General features: G+C 38.9%; 1 protein-coding gene across 7 annotated transcripts in view; it reads left to right on the top strand.

Moving 5' to 3' along the window:
* Positions 1 to 21368, top strand: part of HERC6 (HECT and RLD domain containing E3 ubiquitin protein ligase family member 6) — a 61033-nt gene extending 39665 nt beyond the window's left edge. For 2 of the 7 annotated variants that reach the window (XM_004756091.3, XM_004756089.3), the window contains 10 exons: positions 3775 to 3888; positions 4621 to 4728; positions 8348 to 8506; positions 11987 to 12130; positions 14022 to 14188; positions 15860 to 15920; positions 17170 to 17240; positions 18798 to 18984; positions 19073 to 19175; positions 20952 to 21368. In XM_004756091.3, coding sequence (XP_004756148.2) covers positions 3775 to 3888; positions 4621 to 4728; positions 8348 to 8506; positions 11987 to 12130; positions 14022 to 14188; positions 15860 to 15920; positions 17170 to 17240; positions 18798 to 18984; positions 19073 to 19175; positions 20952 to 21181 — 1344 coding nt within the window. In that variant the 3' untranslated portion in view covers positions 21182 to 21368. Of the gene's footprint in view, positions 1 to 3774; positions 3889 to 4620; positions 4729 to 8347; positions 8507 to 11986; positions 12131 to 14021; positions 14189 to 15859; positions 15921 to 17169; positions 17241 to 18797; positions 18985 to 19072; positions 19176 to 20951 lie in introns of those variants that run through there. The other 5 variants (XR_001180059.2, XM_013058049.2, XR_006606557.1 and 2 more) reach the window with 5 other exon arrangements.
* The last annotated feature ends 2904 nt before the right edge of the window (positions 21369 to 24272 follow it).

Below are 24272 nucleotides of genomic sequence, written 5' to 3'. Positions count from 1 at the left end.
AGCCCCTACCTCCCCCCAGGCTCTCCCACTCTGTACAACCCTCCCCTGTCGGGGTCCCCCCTGCCTCTGACCCACCTCTAACTCCGGTGGACACTGACCTCCCAGGAAGGGCCCCTTCCTCCCCCTCCTCCTCTGTTTTCACCCAGAACCTCCCACCCACACCCCAAGCTGCAAACCCTCCTTTAGAACTCTGTTGGACCCCAGTTCAGAGGAGGCCTGTGCTATGGTTCCATATAAAATTTATTTGGAACCAGGAAAGACCTCGAATAGCCAAAGGGATATTGAAAAAGAAAGCCAAAGTTGGTGGCATCACAATTCCGAACTTCAAGCTCTATTACAAAGCTGTCATCATCAAGACAGTATGGTACTGGCACAAAAACAAACATATAGATCAATGGAACAGAATAGAGAGCCCAGATATAGACCTTCAAGTCTATGGTCAACTAATCTTTGACAAAGCAGGAAAGAATGTCCAATGGAAAAAAGACAGCCTCTTCAACAAATGGTGTTGGGAAAATTGGACAGCCACATGCAGAAAAATGAAATTGGACCATTTCCTTACACCACATATGAAAATACACTCAAAATGGATGAAGGACCGCAATGTGAGAAAGGAATCCATCAAAATCCTTGAGGATAACACTGGCAGCAACCTTTTTGACCTTAACCACAGCAACTTCTTCCTAGGAACATCACAAAGACAACAGTAGCAAGGGCAAAAATGAACTATTGGGATTTCATCAAGATCAAAAGCTTATGCACAGCAAAGGAAACAGTTAACAAAACCAAAAGACAACTGACAGAATGGGAGAAGATATTTGCAAATGACATATCAGATAAAGGTCTAGTATCCAAAATCTATAAAGAGCTTATCAAACTCAACACCCAAAGAACAAATAATCCAATCAAGAAATGGGCAGAGGACATGAACAGACATTTCTGCAAAGAAGACTTCCAGATGGCCAACAGACACATGAACAAGTGCTCCACATCCCTCGGTATCAGGGAAATACAAATCAAAACCACAATGAGATACCACTTCACACCAGTCAGAATGGCTAAAATAAACAAGTCAAGAAATGACAGATGCTGGTGAGAATGCAGAGAAAGGGGAACCCTTCTACACTGTTGGTGGGAAATGTAAGGTGGGGCAGCCACTCTGGAAAACAGCGTGAAGGTTCCTCAAAAAGTTGAAAATAGAGCTACCCTATGGCCCAGCATTTGGACTACTGGGTGTTTACCCTAAAGATACAAATGTAGTGATCTGAAGGGGCATGTGCACCTGAACGTTTATAGCAGCAATGTCCACAATAGCCAAACTATGGAAAGAACCTAGATGTCCATCAACAGAGGAATGGATAAAGAAGATGTGATATATATATATAGATAGATGGATACCTATCTATCTATATTTATACACACACATACACAATGGAATACTATGCAGCCATTAAAAGAAATGAAACCTTGCCATTTGCGATGACGTGGATGGAACTAGAGGGTATTATGCTTAGCGAAATAAGTCAATCAGAGAAAGACAACAACCATATGATCTCCCTGATATGAGGAAGTGGAGATGCAATATGGGGGGGTATGGGGAGTAGGAAAAGAATAAATGAAACAAGATGGGATCGGGAGGGAGACAAACCAAAAAAATCTCTTAATCTCACAAAACAAACTGAGGGTTGCTGGGGGTGGGGGGAAGGGAGAGGATGGTGGGGTTATGGACATTGGGGAGGGTATGTGCTATGGTGAGTGCTGTGAAGTGTGTAAACCTGGCAATTTACAGACCTTTACCCCTGGGGCTAATAATACATTATATGTTTAAAAAAAATAAAAATAAATAAAAAATAAAAAAATAATTAGCTAAGATAAGATGATTTTATAAATATAAATTGCCAAATACAATCAAAATCCATTTCTTCACACAATATCAATCCCAGTAGGAGAAAATATTATGTATAAAATTAGTGCTGAAGTGTTAATGCACTGATTATTTCTAAAGTAGTACATTTCCTTTTACCTAGCTTTATTGAGATATAATTATATAACATTGTGTGAGTTTAAGGTGTGCAATACATTGCTTTGATACACTTATACTTATTTGGTATACTGATTCATTTTATAACTGGAAGCTTGTACCCTTTGACCAATAGTCCCCGATTTCCCCCACCCCCTTGCCCCTGACAGCCACCATTCTACTTTGTGTTTCTGAGTTTGGCTCATACATATGTATTTTTCTTTCTCTAAGCTATTTCACTTAAAATAATGTCCTGCAAGTCCACTCCACCCATGTTGTCTTAAAGGCAGGATTTCCTTCTGTGTCATGGCCAGATAATATTTAGGGTATATATACATCTTCTTTATCCATTCATCCATCCAGGATGCTTGTTTCCGTGTCTTGGCTTTTGTAAAAAATGCTGCATTGAACATGGGGGGTACATGTATCTCTTTGAGACACTGATTTCATATTCTTTGAAATGAATATACTTATCCAGATGAATGTTTTTTTAATATACCCAGAGGTGGGATTGCTGGATCATATGGTGGTTCTATTTTTAATTTCTTGAGGAACCTCCATACTGTTTTCCACAGGGGTTGCACCAATTAACAGCCCTACGTGCAATGTTCAAGGGTTCTCTTTTCTCTATATCCTTGCCAACACTTACCTCTTGTCTTTCTTGTCTTTCTGATGACAGCCATTCTCATTGTGTAGCTTTGGGTTGCATTTCTCTGATGATTAGTGATGTTGAACATCTTTTCCTGTACCTGTCGGAGATCTGTAGGTCTTCTTTGGAAAAACAGCTATTCAGTTTCTCATTTTAAAATCAGATGTTTTTTTTTGTTTGCTCAGTGGCATGTGTTCTGTATATATTTTAGATATTAATTCCTTCTCAAGTATGTAATTTGCAAATATTTCCCCCCATTTCATAGGTTGTGTTTTCATTTTACTTTCTTAATTTATATTCTTAGATTCTATTTTCCTGCCTTGCATCTTTTGGATTAGTTTGATTTGATAGAGGCTTATTTAGATCATTGATTTTCCAGAATTGCTTCTTCTGGGAAACCTTCTTGAACCCCTCAAGTCCTTCTCCAATCAGAAACTGTGTCCTCCATACCAGATTACTTATTTTTACTTATCAGGCCCTGGGTCATGGGTTGGTAATCTACACATATGGGCAGCCTCATGTTTTTGTTATTAAAGTTATTAAAGTTTTAATAACACTCACTTGTTTACGTATTCTCTAAGGCTATTTTCTTCTTCAGAGTGTCAGGGTTGAATAGTTGCACCAGAGACTCTGTGGTCCCAAGCACAAATATTTACTGTTTGGATTTAAGAAAGAGTTTGCTGACTACTATACTAGACAGTAATCTGTGTGTCAGCAGGGAGAATTTTTAGTTTATGTTTTGTTCCACACCTGGCAAATAGTGTATGCTAAAATAATATTCATTAATTAATGGAGAAAAGACTAATTTTGTCAAAAGCACTTGGATTTTATTCCTAAGATTTCAAAATTGTTTCCAGTATATCTGTGCCCCAAGAACTGGTTTACTAGTCTCCATTGTCAACAACTGTTATCTTTTACAGTATTTATGAAAATTGGATAAATTATAGATCAAAAATTGGAAGTTTTATAGAATTCTATTTTATCAATGCCAAATGCATTGGGTTTATAGAGCTCTATTCTAATTATCTATATGATAACCATAAATATAATAGATTAAATAATATATTAATAGAAAATAAAATTCACAAGTCATGTGTTCTCTAAGGTAAACACAGCTAACTGTCGACTACCAGAAAATACTTTCATCATAGATGAATTCCCCAATGAGGTGATCTTTCGTGAAAGTACAAGAAGGCTGTTCTTTAGGAATAACAACCTGGTAAGACTAAAATTTTTATTTCTGAAAATTTTCATCCTTTATAGGACACATTAGTAGCTGGGTATCTTGTTGATAAATCAAGATTTGGACATTTTTTTTTTTTTTTTAGATTTTATTTATTTATTTGACAGAAATCACAAGTAGATGGAGAGGCAGGCAGAGAGAGAGAGAGGGAAGCAGGCTCCCTGCTAAGCAGAGAGCCCGATGCGGGACTCGATCCCAGGACCCTGAGATCATGACCTGAGCCGAAGGCAGCGGCTTAACCCACTGAGCCACCCAGGCGCCCTGGACATTTCTTCATTGCAATGCTGAATTGCTAAATTAGATGATCACTGAAAACCTAAACACCTTTAACTCACAAAACAGATGCATTTTCTTAGAAAGTTTTCTAGGTACTTTGAATTTTAAAAAATAGATTGCCAAAAGAATAGAGGGAAACAATTAAAAATGATGAGGTGGGGCGCCTGGGTGGCTCAGTGGGTTGAGCCTCTTCCTTCCTCTCAGGTCATGATCTCAGGGTTCTGGGATCAAGGGTTCTGGGATCGAGCCCCGCATCAGGCTGTCTGCTCAGCAGGGAGCTGGCTTCTCTCTCTGCCTGCCTCTGCCTACTTGTGATCTCTGTCTGTTAAATAAATAAACAAAATCTTAAAAAAAAAAAAAAAAAGATGAGGTAAAGGAATGAAAATTTTTCCCTTTGAATTATTAAAGCTATTATCTCTTGTTATTTTTTAGATACCTGCAGAAAACCTCAGTCCCATTATTTTCAGTAATTTTCCATTTATTTTTAATTTGCCATCCAAGATTCAATTATTTCAAGCTGAGTCCCATTTGAAAATGCTGGTATGTATGCTCTACTTTGTTTTATTATGCAAAATTACAAACATATACAAAATAGAGATAATGGTGTAATGAACCCCATCACAAAGTTCCAGTCATCATCAACATTTTGCCCATCAACGATTTCCCCATGGATCACCTTTGTTGGTTTTGTGGTTGTTATTATTTCAGCTGAAGTATTTTAAAGCAAATCCCAGACCCAATTTCCTTTCACCTTTCTATACTTCAGTGCATTGTTTCCGGTTGTTTCACTCTTATTCATGCTGAGATTTGTCAGTGGCTTTGGGTGGTGACCACATGATTCTTCTCTCGTAATGCTTCCCGCTAACACTTTATTTAGTAATTCTCTCTGTTGTTTTGGTTGAGGTTTGCAAAACAGCATTATTTCTAATCATATCATTCCTTCCAAAGTTATTAATTGAATTCTGTAAAGATCTTTTCCTCATCAACCTGGACCATTTGGCTACATTCATATAGGAGAGTAGAATGATGCTTAAGCCTTTTTCTTTAATTATTAAATGTTGCCAAATCACTATACAGTGAGGTTGTACTAATTTGTTACTACCAGTAACATACACACTATAATCAATGCAGAGTGTTATCAAGCTTTGTGCTCTTTTTCAACTGAACAGGTTAATCATGATTATTTTGGCTAATTTTAAATGGTTTTCTCATTATTATATAATGTCTGAGTCCTCACTTTAGATAATACCCATTGTTTTCCTTCTGTGAGCAAATACTGAAATGATCTAGTAACCACTCTTTCTCTCTCCCGTTCCTCTCCTCCTCTATCCAGTTGTTGTTGTTTTTTTAAGATTTTATTTATTTATTTATTTGACAGATAACAAGTAGGCAGAGAAAGAGAGAGAGAGAGAGAGAGAGAGAGAGAGTGGGGGGAAGCAGGTTCCCCGCTGAGCAGAGAGCCGGATGCAGGGCTCCATCCCAGGACCCTGGGATCATGACCTGAGCCGAAGGCAGAGGCTTTAACCCACTGAGCCCCCCAGGGGCCCCATCCTCTAGCCAGTTTTAGTTACTACTGTGATCTTAGTGTTTGGATTTCATATCTGCTTAAGAGCTTGGAGCTTGATATATAGCTCCGTCTGATATTTTTTAATTCCCAAATAATGGCTATGAGTCAATCAGTGAGTTTATTCTGTTTCCCATTTACTCTCTTCCTTCTGCTTCTTTTCGAGTCGTTGAATTATTCCCACAGAATATTTACATACTATTTCATCTCTCTTAACCACCATTAGCGTTCATTCTCAGTTAAGTATTTGAGTGCTTACCCCACTCCCAGACATTATGCTAAAGATTTTCCAAACATGTTTTGATTGCTGAGGTCTGTCTAGGTTATTCCTCAGAAAAGGTTCCTATTTATACTTTAAAAACTCATGGGAATCAGGGGCGCCTGGGTGGCTCAGTTGGTTAATCCACTACCTTCGGCTCAGGTCATGATCTTGGAGCCTTGGGATCGAGTCCCACATCAGGCTCCCTGCTCTGCGGGGAGTCTGCTTCAGCCGCTGATCTCTCCTCTCATGCTCTCTCTCTCTCAAGTAAATAAATAAAATCTTAAATAAAACCCAAACTCACGGGAATCAGAAGTCATACCCATTCCTTTTATTAATAATTTAAAGGATACAGGCCATCTACATGAAACATGGATAAGTCTGGGACATCATATGCAGAAAAGGAGCCACTTCAATTATAAAACATTTCTTTGATACTCTTAATTATGCAGCTTGTGTGACATTTCCCAATGATCCATGCCCCATAAATCCATAACTTCCAGCTTTATTTATGTTAAACAACCTAGGTGGGCAAGGTACATCCTGCTAAAAGCATTCCATAGGTAAAGACTCTCCCTCTTGTTACTATTATTAGTGTCTGTCATCGGCATGTTTACAAGATTTCTTTTGTTTCCCAGCCACCTCTTTTTACATTTTCCTAACATCCCTGGTAATGGGAGAAATTATGTTTCCTTTAAACTGGTCCTTCCCTTGCAGTATTTTCTTCTACGGCAGTATTCAATGTAGCAGGTCTACTGGTAGTGAGGGGTTAGTGAGGGCTGTGTTTATAGAGGAATCAGGCAGCTTGGATATGATGAAGGATCGGGAAAGGTCTGAGTACAAGAAAACTCTCAGTTGTAGTTGTGATGGATGAAAGTAGAAAGGAGACTCCACAATCCTGACCTCCAAAGGAGAGAGGATGGGCATATTCCAAACTGTAAACTCCAAACTATATTATCACTTCACATGCATAAATGTGGAAAGAGTAAACCAATACATGGGAAATTGGAGTAGAACAACTGGAAAATAAGAAAAAATGCATGTTTTCTGCCTAATTCTTGGTTAGGTGAAAGAAAGTTGGGGCTACAGCAGGCCACATATACTCTCCCTGCTATAGTGAGTGAAGGATGCTGCTGGCCACTTCCTGTCACTCAGAGCCACCGGTCGTGGTGCTCAGCATTCAGTATTGCTGAAGTGTCCCAGAGCCGCAGACTCCTGGGCCACCAGAATAGGTGACCTGTAATCAGGAAGGACCAGAAATGCCACCTGTTTCATCTCCCTACAAACCTGGAACTTTTTTAAAATGAACATATTCAGGAAAAACCAGAAGAATCTAGTGGAATCATGTATAATTTCTCAAGTTATAGTAGTGGCAGAGATCTGGAACAGGCTTTCCCAAGCCCAGAGTCACACACACCCTTCTCTGAGATGCTTGTAAGAATGCTGTTAAGGGTAACTACACCCAGCCTGGAAACCTGGAATAGGATAGCTATTATCCACGTGTCTTGTTGTCACAGTTCGCGGGACAGGTCTCAAAGACAGCTACAATGGTTTACAAGTCCTAATACTCCTTTTTGTCCTTAGGTTATAGCAGAAGCCCTAGAGAAGTGTTAAAGCTCAAAGCAAGTCTAGTAAGTCCAATACTAGATTTCTAATCTGAGGGGGTTCAGCAGAAATAAGATATTGACTAGAGTATAAGGAAATGTTGAAAATTCAGAAAAGCTAAATGGAAGTACTATGTAGAGTGACTGAGAGCAGGTAAAAAGTGAGGCCACTGGTGGCACATTTTTAGAGGGCTCCCCTATGAATCAGGTGGGTGGATCACAGTTATTTGAACAAGAGTGGATCTTCTCTGAGCAAGTCTTTCCTCTGATCTTTTTCCTACTTTAACATCATCCTTGAGCTCCTATGCTACCCTTATATTCTTGGGGATTATGGTGCTAAAACTCTGATTCTTAAGACATGGTGGATGAATGTTTCAGCGTATCGAATAATGCTATTGCCTTTAAGGATCATGTCTACTATGAATGAGATCGCTTGTAATTACTTAGCTGTACCTCCATGGTGACTAATCCCGTGAATATAATTCCTAGATGCCATGGTTTCACAGATCCTGGGATCTCCTTATCTTCCATAGTATAGTGTAGATATGATGGCCTTTTTTTCCTAAATAATTACAATCTGAGTATATAGCAATGTATATAGCAATAGTAGGCATGAGCGGATGCCATGCAGACTACATTTATTTGAAACAGTAAACACTTCATAGTGTTCTGTGAGATTCCTAAAATATTTCTTTCTTTATTCTTTGTTTTTTTGTTTTTTGTTTTTTTTAGGACTTAAAACAGAGAGAATACCTGGATCGGGGGCAAGGAATTCTTCAGTTCAATGAATCCCTTCCATTTATACTTAGAGTCAGACGAAGTCACCTAGTTGAAGATGCTCTGCGTCAGTTAAACCAAGTTGAAGACACCAACCTCTGTAAAGGATTAGTGGTAAATTAAAAGTCTCTTTGGACATTTTTACTAATGTGAAGGGGAAATATTTGTATAATACAGCAAAGGAAGAGCCTGCTTTTGCACCTATAGTTATCAGCTGTAGGTTTCCAGAATTCTGGGGTGCCAGGCTGTCTAAGTTGGTAGAGTATGTGACTCTTGATCTTGAGGTTGAGACTGAGCCTCACATTGGGCAAAGATATTACCTAATAAATAAAAAATAGTAATTCCTTGCTTACCCTTTAGAGAAAAGCTATGGGATGTTTAATTGAATGTTGGGATTCTGTGTAAACTATTAATTGCCTATAGCTACAAAAGTGCTGCATAATGAACCATCCTAAAGTTTAATGACGTTAAAAAGACAATAATTTATTATAGAGATCTGAAATTCAGCTAAGGATCTCCTAATTTAGGTTGAATTCACTTGGGTCAATTTGTAGATTTTTGTCTGCTCTTATTCATGTGTTTGGGAATTAGGCAGGAACTGGCTGATCTAGGCTAGATTAAGCTTGGCTGGGGCCGTGTCGCTGTTTCCTGTGCTTTTCATCTTCCTGGGACCAGCATGCATGTTCTTCTCACTTCTGTGCCAAAGGTATAGGATAGCAAATCCAATCACACAACTAACATGGTTTAGTCAAAGCAAGTTACGTGGCTGAAACCAAGTCAAGGGCTGATGAAATATATTCAGCCTCTTTGGAGAAAGAAATTGCAAAGTCACACACCACAGACATGGATCAAGTAGGGTAAAACATATTGATGCAATCAACAAGCAGCAGGTAGAGATACTTTTCCTACATTTTGGCTCTTGTTTTAGTCATAGAGTACCCAGTATATTGTTTCTAATTCTAGTCATCTTTCACTTTGTCCTTTGTGGGTACATGTAGGGTGTGTATTGTGTTTATCTCAGATCATCTGCCCTATTGAGGCCATAAAATAATGAGTAACTCTTTAGGTAAAAGCTGGACTCTGTCCAGTGGGAGTGATTTTCCTGGTATAAGCCATAAGAAGGAGACTTAGGTTCTCAGAGAAGAAACCAGAACCTAGAGGTTGGGCTCAGCCAAGAGAGGGATATATCCCAACCTGGGACTGAATGGCAAACAAACTATTTTATAAGCCAGACTATGTAGTTGTATATTTCATTAAGTATCCACTTTCTTTTAAATCTTCTTTATGAGGAAATCAATCGAGAATTACTCCATCCATAAGAGATACAGAGAGGTAGGAAGGTGAACTTCAAGGTAGATCCAATCAACATGTAGACTCTTAAACAAGGCAAGATTGTCAAAGCCCGATATGTGTGGGTCCTGACCACAGTGAAGGCAGACTTGTTGGTTTAAGTGAGGAGAAATTGGAAAAGTGGAAGTAAGCTTCATTTGTTATTGGGATATCCAGGTAGAACGTAAGGTGGGCACTTGGAGATGAGATGGTAGTGTATGGCCAGGGAGTCAGGTGAGGGGTGGCAGAGACATAATCTTAAGGCAAAGAAAGGAGAAAGAGAATGCCTAGTGGGGCTTAGTGATGCTTATATTACAAAAAAAAAAGCTAATTAAGTGTCCAGCTCTTCATTTTGGCTCAGGTTGTGATCTCAGGGTTATGGGAATGAGCCATGCTTCAGGCTCCACACTCAGCAGGGAGTCTGCTTCAGACTCTCCCTCTCCCTCTGCCCCTCCCTCCCTGTGAGAGTACATGCTCTCTCTGTGTCAAAAATAATAAATATTAGGGCGCCTGGGTGGCTCAGTGGGTTAAGCCGCTGCCTTCGGCTCGGGTCATGATCTCAGGGTCCTGGGATCAAGTCCCGCCTTGGGCTCTCTGCTTAGCGGGGAGCCTGCTTCCCTTCCTCTCTCTCTGCCTGCTTTTCTGCCTACTTGTGATCTCTCTCTGTCAAATAAATAAATAAAATCTTTAAAAATAAATAAATATTAAATATGTGTCACGTTGGGGTCAGCCTCTGAAACCTGAATGTCTTCCAGCAAGCAGATCAATTATGCAGCCGCCAGGATTCCGAACGACTCAGGAGATGGGATGGTTAACCTCTCCCTAACAGCGGTTTTTCTTGTGATGACTTCTGTCACTGAGGTTTTATAGAGCCTGCTCCCCTAGAGATGGGAGAACCTAGAGAACCACCTAGGATGGTGGTTCTTGGATTTGTTCTAGTGATGTGACATCCAGAAGCCTGCATTCTCTGTGGAACACCATGAATAGTGGTTATGGTTTTTTTCCCCCCCTACCATACAAGGAATTACTTTACTTGCAGAAAAAGATGCTTGTGTTGTAGATAGCAACATAAAATCAAGATTTTGAGAATACAACAAAATATCAACAACAAAACAACAAATATCCTGTTGAATTATTGTTCTGCTGTTTACATTTCATTGTTGGAAGGCATTTGCTATTTCAGTATCTGTCAGTCCTCATAAACAGATGGAAAAACATAAAAAAAATAATAATAATAAAGAAAAATAAATAATAAAGAAATAATAAATAAGTTAAAAAATAAATAATAAAGAAAAATAAAATCTTTAAAAGAAAACAAATAAGAGACAAAGAAATTGGCCAGGAAAGGAAGCAGAAAAGTAGTTAGAGTAGTAACAGGAAAACTGGGACAATATTGGCCATAAAGGTAGATTTTACAGAAGGACATTTCCTACAGCATAACTTTTTAAAAAGCTAGAACAGTTTTGGCTTCTCAGACTTCATACTTGGGTAGGTTAAGCTGCCATACATGTTCAGTGTGAATAGTGATAAGTTGAAATATTATTAAAAAATGAATTTTTTCAAAAATATTTAAAACAATAAATAAGGGGCTCCTGGCTGGCTCAGCCAGTTGGTGGAGCATGCAACTCTCAATCTCAGGGTTGTGAGTTTGAGCCCCATGTTGGGTGTACAGATTCCTTAAAACTAAAATCTTCAGAAAAGTAAAGTAAAAAGGAAATAATAGTAGAACTGAAGAAAGAAAAATAAAAGGATAGTTCATACATGAGAGCTATGGGCCATCTGGTCTGATGGTTCCTTCAAAGGTGCTAAAGCCAGGGGGACTGGGAGGGTAATTTGTCAGAAGTTCTAATGAGGGAAGAGGCAGGAGAAAAAGCTATTCACTGGAGCCAAAGTTGTGAAATCTGAATGATGAGATGAAGATAGACAGTAAGACGGAAGAACCAGGGACCTGAAGCACATCAAAATGTTGTTTGAGACTCTGGTCAAAATAATTGGTGAATGCTTAGTCTTGCGAGAATCCCTCTTTACTTGGTTCATGTGGCGGTGTAGAGGACGCACACACACACTAATCTGTCTGTGACTAGGTTCACGGCATCTGCTGCTCAGCAGGAAATTGAGGGAGAACAGATTGCGGTGAGGTGTGGGATTGAAGGGATATGGGATTCCAGGAATTCTGATGATGGCAGGAGGTTTGGGAAACTCTTTCACGAAGATCAAGGCATCCTATTTTAAATCTGAGCCTGTGAATGTGTTCTCTTTCCTCAGATTGAATTTATTAAAGAAATACGTTCTCCAGGGTACGGGGTGATAGCTGAGTTCTTCTACTATATATTTGAAGAGATGACCAAGACAGAATATGGAATGTTCATATATCCTGAAGAAGGTTCTTACATGTGGTTTCCTGTCAGTGTAAGTCTTATTTTCTTACAGTTTTCCAGGACAGAAAAAGTATACCATATACTGCAACACAAAAACCATAATAATAATAATGTAAATTACTTAGGGGCTATTAGAAAAGCAGAATCTTGGGTGTCTGGGTGGCTCAGTGGGTTAAGCCGCTGCCTTCGGCTCGGGTCATGGTCCCGGGGTCCTGGGATCGAGTCCCACATGGGGCTCTCTGCTCGGTGGGGGCCCTGCTTCCCATTCTCTCTCTCTGCCTGCCTCTCTGTCTACTTGTGATCTCTGTCTGTCAAATAAACAAATAAAAATCTTTAAAAAAAAAAAAAAGAAAGAAAAGCAGAATCTCAGGTCCCACCCCAGATCAGAGCATGTATTCTATAAGATCCCCAGTTGCTTCTATGCATGTTAAATTTTTTTTTTGCATGTTAAATTTTTAAATAGCTTTTATGAAGTATATTTGAGATACAATAACTTACACGTCATATGTTCAATTTGGCTAAGTTTTTTTTTTTTTTAAAGATTTTATTTATTTATTTGACAGTTAGAGATCACAAGTAGGCTGAGAGGCAGGCAGAGAGAGAGAGAGGAGGAAGCAGGCTCCCTGCTGAGCAGACAGCCCGATGTGGGGCTCAATCCCAGGACCTTGGGATCATGACCGGAGCCGAAGGCAGAGGCTTTAACCCACTGAGCCACCCCGGAGCCCCAATTTGGCTAAGTTTTGATTACAAATATATCCATGAAAATATCACCACAATCAAAATAATGAACATATTCATCATTCCCCCAAATTTCCTCATACGCCTTTCTAATTCTACCCTCCACACACTTCCTGCCCCATGCCCACACAGCCACTGATCTGATTTTTGTCATTCTGGAGTACTTTGAATTTCTTAGAATTTTATATAAATTTCAGGGCCAGCTTTGCCGTTAGCAGGCGAATGACATTGGGCTACTCATGTAATACCCTCAATCTACATGCTCTATTTACTTCTTACAGCTATTATAAGCATAAAAGTTAAAAATGCATTTAGAGGGATGCATGGGTGGCTTAATTGGTTAAGCATCTTCCTTTGGCTCAGGTCATGATCCCAGGGTCCTGGGATCAAATCCCGTGTTGTCCCCTCCTCAGCAGGGAGTCTGCTTCTCCTTCTGCCTGCCGAGCTCCCCCTGCTTGTGCTCTCTCTCTGATAAGTAAATAAATAAGTAAATAAACTATTTTTAAAAAATGCATTTAGGATTTTCAGGCTAGTTGTCTCTTGGCTGCACTCTAGTGATGGTCTGGCAAGAGGTGGCCAGTGTTTTCCCTCATCTGGGACTACAAAGTGCAAAGAGTAAAGCCGTTTCATCAGGACTCTTTCCTTCTTTCCACCCACCTTCACTGTCAACAGCATCAGTCACCTTCCCTGACCCATATGCTTGTCCCTGTTAGCACACCTAGGCTGAGGGCAGTATCACCGAAGGGGACACACTTGTCTGACGCACATGACATGCCTGATGCACAATGAAAGTGCAGATAAAGAGTACTCTTCCTTCTGCTGTGTCTTTTTTCTACATGAATTTGAAGGCAAAGATGATAACATTAAATAATGACAACCTTGGCTTATAAGGCTATCCGAGCGTATTTTTTTTTAATATTCCAGATATACTTTCAGTAACAAAAAGTAGATTCATTTATTTAATATTCTGAACTATTAGTTTATATTTTATCTTATGGAAGAAATTTAAATTGTAACAAAGCCTGTGTAAGAAGCTCAAACTTTCTTTTCCTGAAACCCACTTTGTTCCTAATTTGTGACTTTTAGAAAAGGAAACCAAAACCAATTTTTACTAATCTAATTATCCCTTTGCATTATTGATTATTTCTAATACTTTAGGGATTTTTTTTCTTCTCCTTTTCCAGCCTGTATTTGAAAAGAAGAGATATTTCCTTTTTGGGATCCTGTGTGGACTCTCCCTAAACAACTCAAATGTTGCCAACCTTCCTTTTCCACTGGCTCTGTTTAAGAAACTTCTGGGCCAGAAGCCATCATTGCAAGATTTAAAAGAACTCAGTCCTCTTCTGGGAAAGTAAGTAGTATTTTTCCAGAATTATGTTAAGTCTCAGTTATTCAGGAACAAATGATGTTAATCATGCATACACACAGAGACAAGGTCTTCAATTTCTATAAATGTATACTCTTTTGATGAATTTGAATCTTAGCCAGACTTATAATAAAGTATGCCTTCAAGAATAAGGAAAAGCTAAGTGCTCTTCTAATTATCAACCTACAACAGAGCCTAGTATCTTAAATTTATCTAGATGGAAACTGTACATAGTATTCTTTTTTTTTGAAAGATTTTATTTATTCATTTAGAGAAAGACAGACAGCAAGGGTGGAGGGACAGAGAGAGAGAGGGAGAAAGAGAATTTCAAGCAGACTCCACACTGAGCCCAGAGCCCAGTGAGGCTCAATCCTATGACCCTGAGGTCATTAAGAGTAGGATGCTTAACCAATGAGCCACCCAGGTGCCCTGGAAATAATATTTTTAATGAGAACCATGCATGCTATGTTTATTTTCATAAATCATGTTTAGTCATTTAATTAATTAAGCAACTAATTTTTTAAAGATTTTATTTATTTATCTGATGGAGAGAGAGAGCACAAGCAGGGGGAGAAGCAGGCAGAGGGAGAGGGAGAAGCAGGCCCCCCCCACTGCAGATCAGGGAGTCAGATGTGGGGCTTGAATCCCAGGATCAAGCCCCCAGTCGAGGGTAGATGCTTAACCAATGGAGTGACGCAAGCACTGTCATTTAATTTATTTAAATTCATCAGCATGTCATCAACTTTTTAAGTATTGAAAAATACTTGTTCTAAGTTAAAAGGTAAACTATATCCTGTGAGGAAAATACTAGCAACATAGATGATAAGACAAAAGATTAGTATTGCCGATGTATAAATATAAATATATATGTGTGTGTGTCATCACAGATAAATATGGCTGAGGGTATGTGTTTTTCACACACACACGCACACACACACATATATGGCTAATCAAAAAAATGAAAATATGCTCAATCTTCCTAGTACTTAAGGAAATATAAATGAAAATGAGAAGTCCTTTTTGTGCCTACAGACTGGCAAATGTTAAAAAGTTTTTCATAAAATACACAGTTGGCAACAAATTGAAAGGGATTTTCTTCTGACGTACTATTTGTGTAAGAGTAAACTGCCTGAATTTACACTATATGCCCTGACACTCTAGAGAACAGGGTTTCTCAGCCTTGGCAACACCTGAGATTTGGGGCTAGATAATTCTTTGTTGTGGAAGGCTGATCTGGGCGTCGTAGGATATTTAACAGCTAAGGGGGCTGCATCTACCCACTAGATGCCAGTAGTGACCTTCCCCCTAATTGTAACAACCAAAGATATCTCCAGATTTTGCCAAATGTCCTCTAGGGGTCAAAATCTCCCCTGATAGGGAATCACTGGTCTAGAGGAAGGGGTTCCTTTCTGTAATTTCCATCAAGACACAGCAGTGTCTATATATTAGCAGTGGCCCAACAAAACTGTAAAACAAGGTTAACTCTAAGAAGAGGGAGTGGGAAGGTAAGGACATTTACATGGCATTTTATACATTTCTTTATTGTTCAAGAGTTTTTCTACTGAACATTTGTTATTTTTGAAATTTGAGAAGATCGAGAATATAATTTTTATTTTTTTAATTAAATATTACTTTTCAAATGAAAATTTTCATTAGGAATTTGCAAGTTCTAAATGAAGCTGATGACATTGGAGAAGAACTTTGCATATATTTTTCAGTGAGTACCAATGTAGTTTAGCTTTCATCTGTTTTTTAGAATAATTTTTATTATATTACCTTAAATATGGGATTTCTTTTTAAAAAAATTTTCTACCCTGCCCCCTTGGGATTCCTTTTTTGAGCATATTTCACTTCTGTATTATATGACTTTCCGCCCACCTGCTCCTCCTTTGATACCTCATGTTTATATATAATATAGTCTCAAAGAAAGTGAAAATGCAGCAATTATGCAATCAGTGTAAACAACGTAAACCACTAAATGCTTAAGACTATATACAGCATATACAGGGTAGGCTTTTTAATTTTTATATGTATTTAAAAGGCTGAACTACATAATTATTTAGTTCCCAGTTATTTATAGTTATAGGGAAGAATGTCCTGGCAATAATGGTTTTGTCGTTGAATTGGGAAGGAAGAATTTATTGTTTCAAAGTCCTTCTAGTTGGACTAAGAATCAAATTGACATGACAAAGATTAAAGGAGAATATCAGATTTAATTTTGTATGTGCAAGGAATCCATCCAGACGTGGGAATTCCAAAGACAGGCAAAATGACGTATATATGTCATTCTGAACTAAGGAAAAGTAGGGGCCTAGGACTTCAGAGAGAAGAAATGCAATTTACAGGAAGATGAAAAAGAGCTAATGTTTGGTAAACAAATGTTTGTTGGGCAGCTCAGAAACAATGCGACATAGAGGGCTTTTTTTTTTTTTTTTAAGATTTTATTTATTTATTCGACAGAGAGACTGCAAGAAAGGCAACACAAGCAGGGGGAGTGGGAGAGGGAGAAGCAGGCTTCCTGCCAAGCAGGGAGCCCAGTGCGGTGTTCAATCCCAGGACCCTGGGATCATGACCTGAGCCCAAGGCAGACGCTTAACAGCTGAGCCACCCAGGTGCCCCAACATAGAGGACTTCGATCAAATGGGCCTTGCTAGGTTCCTCTCTATCCACCATGCCTAGTTCAGAGTCTATGTAGCCGTCTGTGGTGGTAGCTCTCTTCCTGGAGCAGGTCCTCTATCTAAATTATTTTCAGACACTTGTGGCGGGGGGAGGCGAAGAGCTTTTCCTGAATCTGTTGGAGGTTTTAAAAATTTTGTTATTTTTTTCTGATTCTGCTGGGTTTTGATTGCTTTTAACTCAGAAATAATCTTTATGCTAAAGTGGCCCCTCAGTGGGATGACCTGCCCGTGTCCCCTACCGTTGAATTATTTCTTTCATATTTGGTACTAAATATATTTTGGTTACAGATACACTGGGACAAAAAGGATGTTGATTTAATTCCAAATGGGATCTCTAAACCTGTAGACCAAAGCAACAAGTAAGTTTTGAGACTTAGAACATCTGCTGTGAGTACACATAACGTGTTTGTTATCACTGTAATTTATACATGTATTTTAGCTTTTCAGATGATCATTTTAGCTCCTCATCTCTGAGAAAGATAAAAAGTTTACAGGTTAAGGGAACAGGGAAAAGGAGTCAGGATTAAATATTCCCTTTGCAGAACTTTTCATTAATTATTCACTTAACAATTATTTTTGAGCCCTTCCTCTGTACCAGGTCCTATTCTGGGTGTCAGAGAGACAGCTGTGAAACAGACAAAAACCTGGAGCTTCAATTCCAGTGGGGCAGAAAGACCATATATAAATAAATTATTATGTAATATGATGTCAGTAAGGATGAGCATCGTGTTGAAAGTTAAGAGATTTACAGTAGTGTCATGCTGGAACCAGCTGGCATCTGCTTGTGAGAGCTGATGTTCATTTTTCAAAAATGTTGAGAGTTTATTATTGAGGTATTAGTAGCATGAAATCAGCCATGGTGGGAATATTTACACCACAAAACTGGCAAATGCTGCAAATAAGGGTTCCCTACCATTTTCTTCTCTCTAGAGAACTGGTTGTTAACCATTTACCAGCATTTACCATTTACTGGTTCCAGGGGATGGCAGAAGGCAGTCAGATAGGACACTCCGCTAGGGCAGTCCCTGAAGCTGCTCAAAGGGTGGGAGACTTCCATGTTTCTGGTCGCTGTCAGGTGGACATACCTTCTTCCTGCCGTCAGGAAATTCATCAGGGTGGGGGGAGGAGGTGGGAGACAGACTTTCTTTTTTTTTTTAAGATGTTATTTATTTATTTGACAGAGAGAAAGATCACAGGTAGGCAGAGAGGCAGGCAGAGAGAGGGGGAAGCAGGCTCCCTGCTGAGCAGAGAGCCCGATGTGGGGCTTGATCCCAGGACCCTGAGATCATGACCCAAGCCGAAAGCAGAGGCTTAACCCACTGAGCCACCCAGGCGCCCCGGGAGACAGACTTTTGCAGAAATGATTTCCACACGGTGACACATGATGTGAGAGAGGAGGGAGAGAGGAACAGTGGACCAACCCTGAGAACCTGTCCTGTTGCTATGGACCTCTCTGATGGTTGACAGAAGTCAGCATGTAACGAGGGAGCAGTGCATGCTGTGGCCCCAACTCTAAGATAAAGACGGGAGCCCCCCACCCTGCAACTATCAAAGGTCAAAGATTCAAATGCCAAGTGGGAAGAGGCTGCTGTGTCAGGCAGTAGTCAGATCCAAAAGTTTGGAATTTACTCTAAGGGCAATGGAAAGAAAGCCTTTGAAAGATTTTAAGCCAGAGAATGACATGTACAGATGACTGTTTTAAAAGTATATCTCTCTCGGAGGGAAAGAGCAGCAAAACAAAGTCTTTGTCCTTCTGCTACACACTTCAGGGTGTCTTCCTTCAGCTGACCACAGGATTTTACTTCCCTCTGAATAATTTACTTTTCTTTCTTAATAGAAATTGTTAAAAGGGCAAAATAGAGAATATTTTAGTCAGTGGTGAAATATGTAATTGGCTTTTTTTTTCTTCCCACAAGGAAAGATTATGTTTCTGCATGCATTGATTACATTTTTAACATCTCTGTAAAGGCAGTTTATGAGGAATTTCAGAGAGGATTTTATAAAGTCTGTGACAAGGAAATACTTGTTAAACTTTTCCAGCCCGAAGAACTGATGGCAGCAGTGGTTGGAAATACTGATTATGACTGGAAGCAGTTTGAAGAGGTTGGTGATAACCAAAGTCCCCCCACTTCTTCCAAACAACTTCTATATATTCCCCCTAAAATCCATTTTTCTTCCTCTATTTCTCAAGAATTCACAATATGATCAAGGATACCACAAATCACATCCAACTATACTGATGTTTTGGAAAGCTTTCCACAAATTAACTCTGGAGGAAAAGAGAAAATTCCTCTGTAAGTATTACTAATAGATGGATTTATAATTACATATCTTTTTAAAAGATGAATATTTGCCATGAAGTCATTATTAAATGTTTTATTTAATTAATTAATTTATTTAAGTAATCTCTACACCCAACATAAGGCTTAAACTTATCATCCCAAGGGCGCCTGTGTGGCTCAGTGGGTTAAAGCCTCTGCCTTGGGCTCAGGTCATGATCTCAGGGTCCTGGGATCGAATCTTGCATCGGGCTCTCGACTCGCTGGGGAGCCTGCTTCCTCCTCTCTCTCTGCCTGCCTCTCTGCCTACTTGTCATCTCTGTCTGTCAAATAAAAAAATGAAATCTTTAAAAAAAAAAAAAAAACTTATCACCCCGAGATCAAGACTAGCATGCTCTTCCGACTGAGCCAGTCAGGCACCCCACCACAAAGTCATTATTTTTTTTTAAGTCATCTTTTTTTTTTTTTTAAGATTTTATTTATTTATTTGAGAGAGATCAAAGTAGGCCGAGAGGCAGGCAGAGAGAGTTGGGAAGAAGTAGGTTCCCCGCTGAGCAGAGAGCCCGATGCGGGGCTTGATCCCAGGACTCTGGGATCATGACCTGAGCCGAAGGCAGAGGCTTTAACCCACTGAGCCACCCAGGTGCCCCCATGAAGTCATTCTTAATTGTGGGTCATATGTGTTTATAGCAAAGCCAGGCTTCCTAGATCAATGTTCTTTCTCTTATATACGCCTGGTTTCCCATTGAAAAATATAATAATAAATATTACTAGTTGCCTTCTAATCAAGCCTTCACTCTCACATTCTTATCTTTATTTCTCAAAGTCCTATGGAATTAGGACTATGTATATTTTTCTAATACTATTTTAAAAATAATACTAGTAGCAATTCCACTGATGATAATACCAGTGCCTTTATTTTGTGCTTAACTCTGTGTCAAGCATTGTACTGACCACTTCCTATCTGTCACCTCCCTTTATCCTCATAGCCATGTTTTGAGGTATGGTACTTATTTTTTTTCCTCATTTCAGATCTGAGGAAAAGAGGCTTGATGCGTTTAGTAGTTTGCCTATATTCAGACAGCCGGCAAGTGTGAGAAACAGACTCTGAACCCACTAGGCTGATCCAAAGCCAAGGCTCTGAATCAATAAACTGTGGCTTGTGATACGAGAACTTCTCTTGGTGGGAACCCTAAGGTTTCCCTTCCAATTTCTCAGTCATTCTGTAGATATATATCTTTTTGCTATTTTTGTTGCTCTTGAGGACATCGGAGGACAATTCTAACTTCACAAACCTAAACTACTTCTCCACAATCCCTGTCTAATCTCTCTTAATGAGGGAAACTTGCTTCAGCCCATTGATTCCACTGTCTGTGCATTCAGTGCGTTTACTTACATCCTCATACTTCTGACTTTTTCTTGGGCTTTCTCCCTCTGCCTTTCCTGGAGAACTAACTAGCCAGATGTGACCCCTGTAGTCTCCCTGCTCACCCAGCTGGGTACTGCCCGTCAGTCTCAGTGCCTCTTCACCTCAGCCTTCCTAGCTGAGCTAAATTAAACTTCCATGTATCTTGCTCTTCTCATGTATGCGATTTTCCCTCACTGAGGGAAACTCACTGAGGACAAAGACCAGATGTCATAATTTTTCTATGTTCTACATGGCCCTATGTGGCTCTCTCTACACAAGGGTACTCAGTGGTATCTATTGAATGAAGTGATTAATTTCTTTCCTTTCATTTTACGTTTTGCTCTTTCTATGAAATATCTTAACCAAAATTTATTCCTTTCTAGTTTTTCTTAGGGGAAATGACAGACTGCCTGTAAGAGGCAAACAGCAAATGGGAATCATATTTCGCTGTCCTGAAACTTTCCGTGAAACAGATTACCCAAGAGCGCTGACCTGTCACAGTATTCTGGACTTTCCTAAATATTCTACAATGGAAAAAGTGGAGGAAGCCCTTCAAGTAGCCATCAACAGCAGCAGAGGATTTGTCTCTGTCCAAGTCACAGAGCAACAGTGATCCTTCGAGTTTCAGTGAGGCCTCAGAGCCTTAAGCCCTCATCCTTCAACTCTTTTGTTCTTCCTTAGGTCTAAGTAGCACAAAGTGTTGACAAGTTTTAGGTAGAATTAGTTGACAAATGTTGGGATAAACAATAAAATGATGAATCAAGAAGGATTAAAAAAAGTGATTTTTAAAAATGAATCAACATTTCTTGATCCCTAAATTTGTTATCAGAATGTTTGTTTTTTTACCAAATTATTCCTGAACAATAATTATCATTTAAAAATAAACAATATTAAAAGCTAATAGATTTTTTAAAAAAGATTTTATTTATTTATCTGACAGACAGGGATCACAAGTAGGCAGAGTCAGGCAGAGAGGTGGGGTGGAGGGAAGCAGGCTCCCTGCTCAGCAAAGAGTTGGATGCGGGGCTTGATCCCAGGACCCTGAGATCATGACCTGAGCCGAAGGCAGAAACTTAAACCATTGAGTCACCCAGGTGCCCTGCTAACATATTTTTTAAAATATTGTAAATCTAATAAACACATTGTCTGTAAATATGAAAGATATGCTTAAGTTTGAAAAAGTAAAAGGCATGTAAATGTATATTTTATATTCTAGCATGTCTCCAGAATTTTTATTTTAGCCAACTGCTGAGTAATTTATTTGAAAAATCTAAATGTTAAAGGATTCATTAATTCATTGAAGAATTACTTATGCTCAATACTGTGTTCCAAGAATATTCGAAATGCATGTATCATTATTTTGGCTAAACTCTAACCCCAACCAGGAACTCCTATCTATTGGTAGTTGGAGAGAATGAAGGACATGAAATATGTCTTAGCAAGATGGCTATGGAATGAATTAAAGGAGAAAGAGAAATATGACTGTAAATGGCCAATGAATTTTGTACACTAGTTCTATCTTATATTACATTTTAAACTGTAATCTGTTCTATAAATGCCTGTTGTAATGGCAAACCATACAGAGATGATGTCATATATCAATGGCACTTTTGGAAAGGAAACACCATGGGGTGTAGTCCATGTCAGGGTGGTGATGTGGAAAGAGGGGAGGATCGCCAGAGGATAGATAGAACAGAGAGAATTTACTACGGACACTAGTATGTGGGGTGGTCCTTAGAAACACAAGCCCCAGTGAATCTTCAGATTTATTTTGGACATGTCTGGTTTCTCTAATAAATGGAATGGGGGCCCCGATGTATTCTCTTTGAATTTTAAGGGAAAAGGTAACCTCTAAATCTCAGGGATCCCTAGGCACTTGACTTTTAGGTTGTATTTTTCAGGACTTTCAACTCCAACATAAATTTTTCTAATGCAAATGGATGAGCTATACTAAATATTTAGGGAAGACAGCGCAGCAATTCTTTTCTTCTTTTAAAGATTTTATATATTTACTTGAGAGAGACAATGAGAGAGCGAGAGAATGAGTGGGGAGAGTGGCTGAGAAAGAGGGAGAAGCAGAGTCCTCGCTGAGCAGGGAGCCTATGCAGGCTAGATTCCAGGATGCTGGGATCATGACCTGAGCAGAAGACAGACGCTAGCAGATTGAACCACCCAGGTGCCCCTACTATAGTAGTTCTTCACATACTCTTTCAGAAAACGGAGGAGGAGTGTCAGAAGAGCATGCAACTCTTGATCTGGGAGTTAAGAGTTTGAGCCCCAAGTTGGGAATAGAGATGACTTAAAAATAAGATCTTTTTAGAAAGAAAAAAGAAAACAGAGTAAGAGGAAACACCGCCCAATTAAGTACAATGTTGGTATTACTCTCATGTCAAAACCTCTCATGTAATGTCAGACAAAGACATTACAGGAAAAGAAAACTACAAATATCTCTCATGAACAGAAACACAAAAAAAAACTTTCTAAGATTTTCACATATCAAACATATCCAACAAAATATAAAAAGGATAAAAACCATATAATTACCTCAATAAAGGCAGAAAAATTTTTTGACCAATTACAATAGCCACTTATGTATGATATTCTTAGCAAATTAGAACCAGAAGGAAACTTTCTCAACTTGATAGAACCTGCAAAGAGCTAACCTTACATTCAATGGTAAGAGACTAAATGCCTTCCAAAACTATTAACAAGGAAAGGGTGCTTCTCATCACTTCTTATACAACATTGTACTAGAGGTATATTCCATGTAAGAGGGCAAAGAAAAAAGAAAAGTCATAATGATTGGAAAGGAAAAAGTAATACTATCTTATTTATAGACTATATCGTTATCTGCAGAAGATCCTAACAGATCTAATACCAACCGAACCAAACCAAAACCTATTAAAACTGTTAAGTAAATACAGAAAAGTCTCAGGATTCAAGGTCAATATATAAAAATTAAGTACTTACATATATTAACAACAATCATAAATTGAAATTTTAAGAACTACTTATAAAAAGATAAATACTTAAGGATAAATTTAACAAAACATGTTACACTATACAGTAAAACGCAGAAAATATTGCTGAAAGACATTAAAAACAGCTTTAAATTAACGGGGAAGGGCACCTAGTGCTGCAGTGGGTTAAGCCTCAGACTCTTGTTTTGGCTCTGGTTGTGACCTCCAGAGCCGGCCTGAGACTCTCAATGCCAGCCAGCGCCACATGTGTGGGCACACAGTTCTCTCTCTCTCAAATAAATAAACCAATCTTAAAAAAGAAATTGATGAGGAGAGATATGCTCATGGACCCAAGAGTCAATATTATCAGTGTGTCAAACGGACTTATTCAGTTTGACACACTGATAATTAAATCAGTTCCCAAACTGATTTAATTTAGTGCAATCTCAAGGTCCCTGCAGTCCATTTTGTAGATATCGATGAACTTATCCTGAAATATATATGAAAATGGGAAGGACCTAAAATAGCCAAAACAAACAAATAAATATAACACCCAAAACAACACTGAAGAAAGGACAATGGTGGGCATTTGAATGAAGTGATTTTGAGACTTAATTATAATCTACAGTAATCAAGGCAGTGTGGTCTTAGAGTATAAATAAAAATATAGATCAAGGGGACACAGTAAATTTAGTCCAGAGATAAACTCAATTGCGCATAGCCAACAGAGTTTTGACAAAGATG

This window comes from Mustela putorius, unplaced genomic scaffold (genome assembly GCF_011764305.1).
Source record: "Mustela putorius furo isolate JIRA1106 unplaced genomic scaffold, ASM1176430v1.1 tig00000382_pilon_pilon_pilon, whole genome shotgun sequence".
Lineage (NCBI taxonomy): Eukaryota > Metazoa > Chordata > Mammalia > Carnivora > Mustelidae > Mustela > Mustela putorius.
This window is presented reverse-complemented; position numbering and strand designations above follow the sequence as displayed.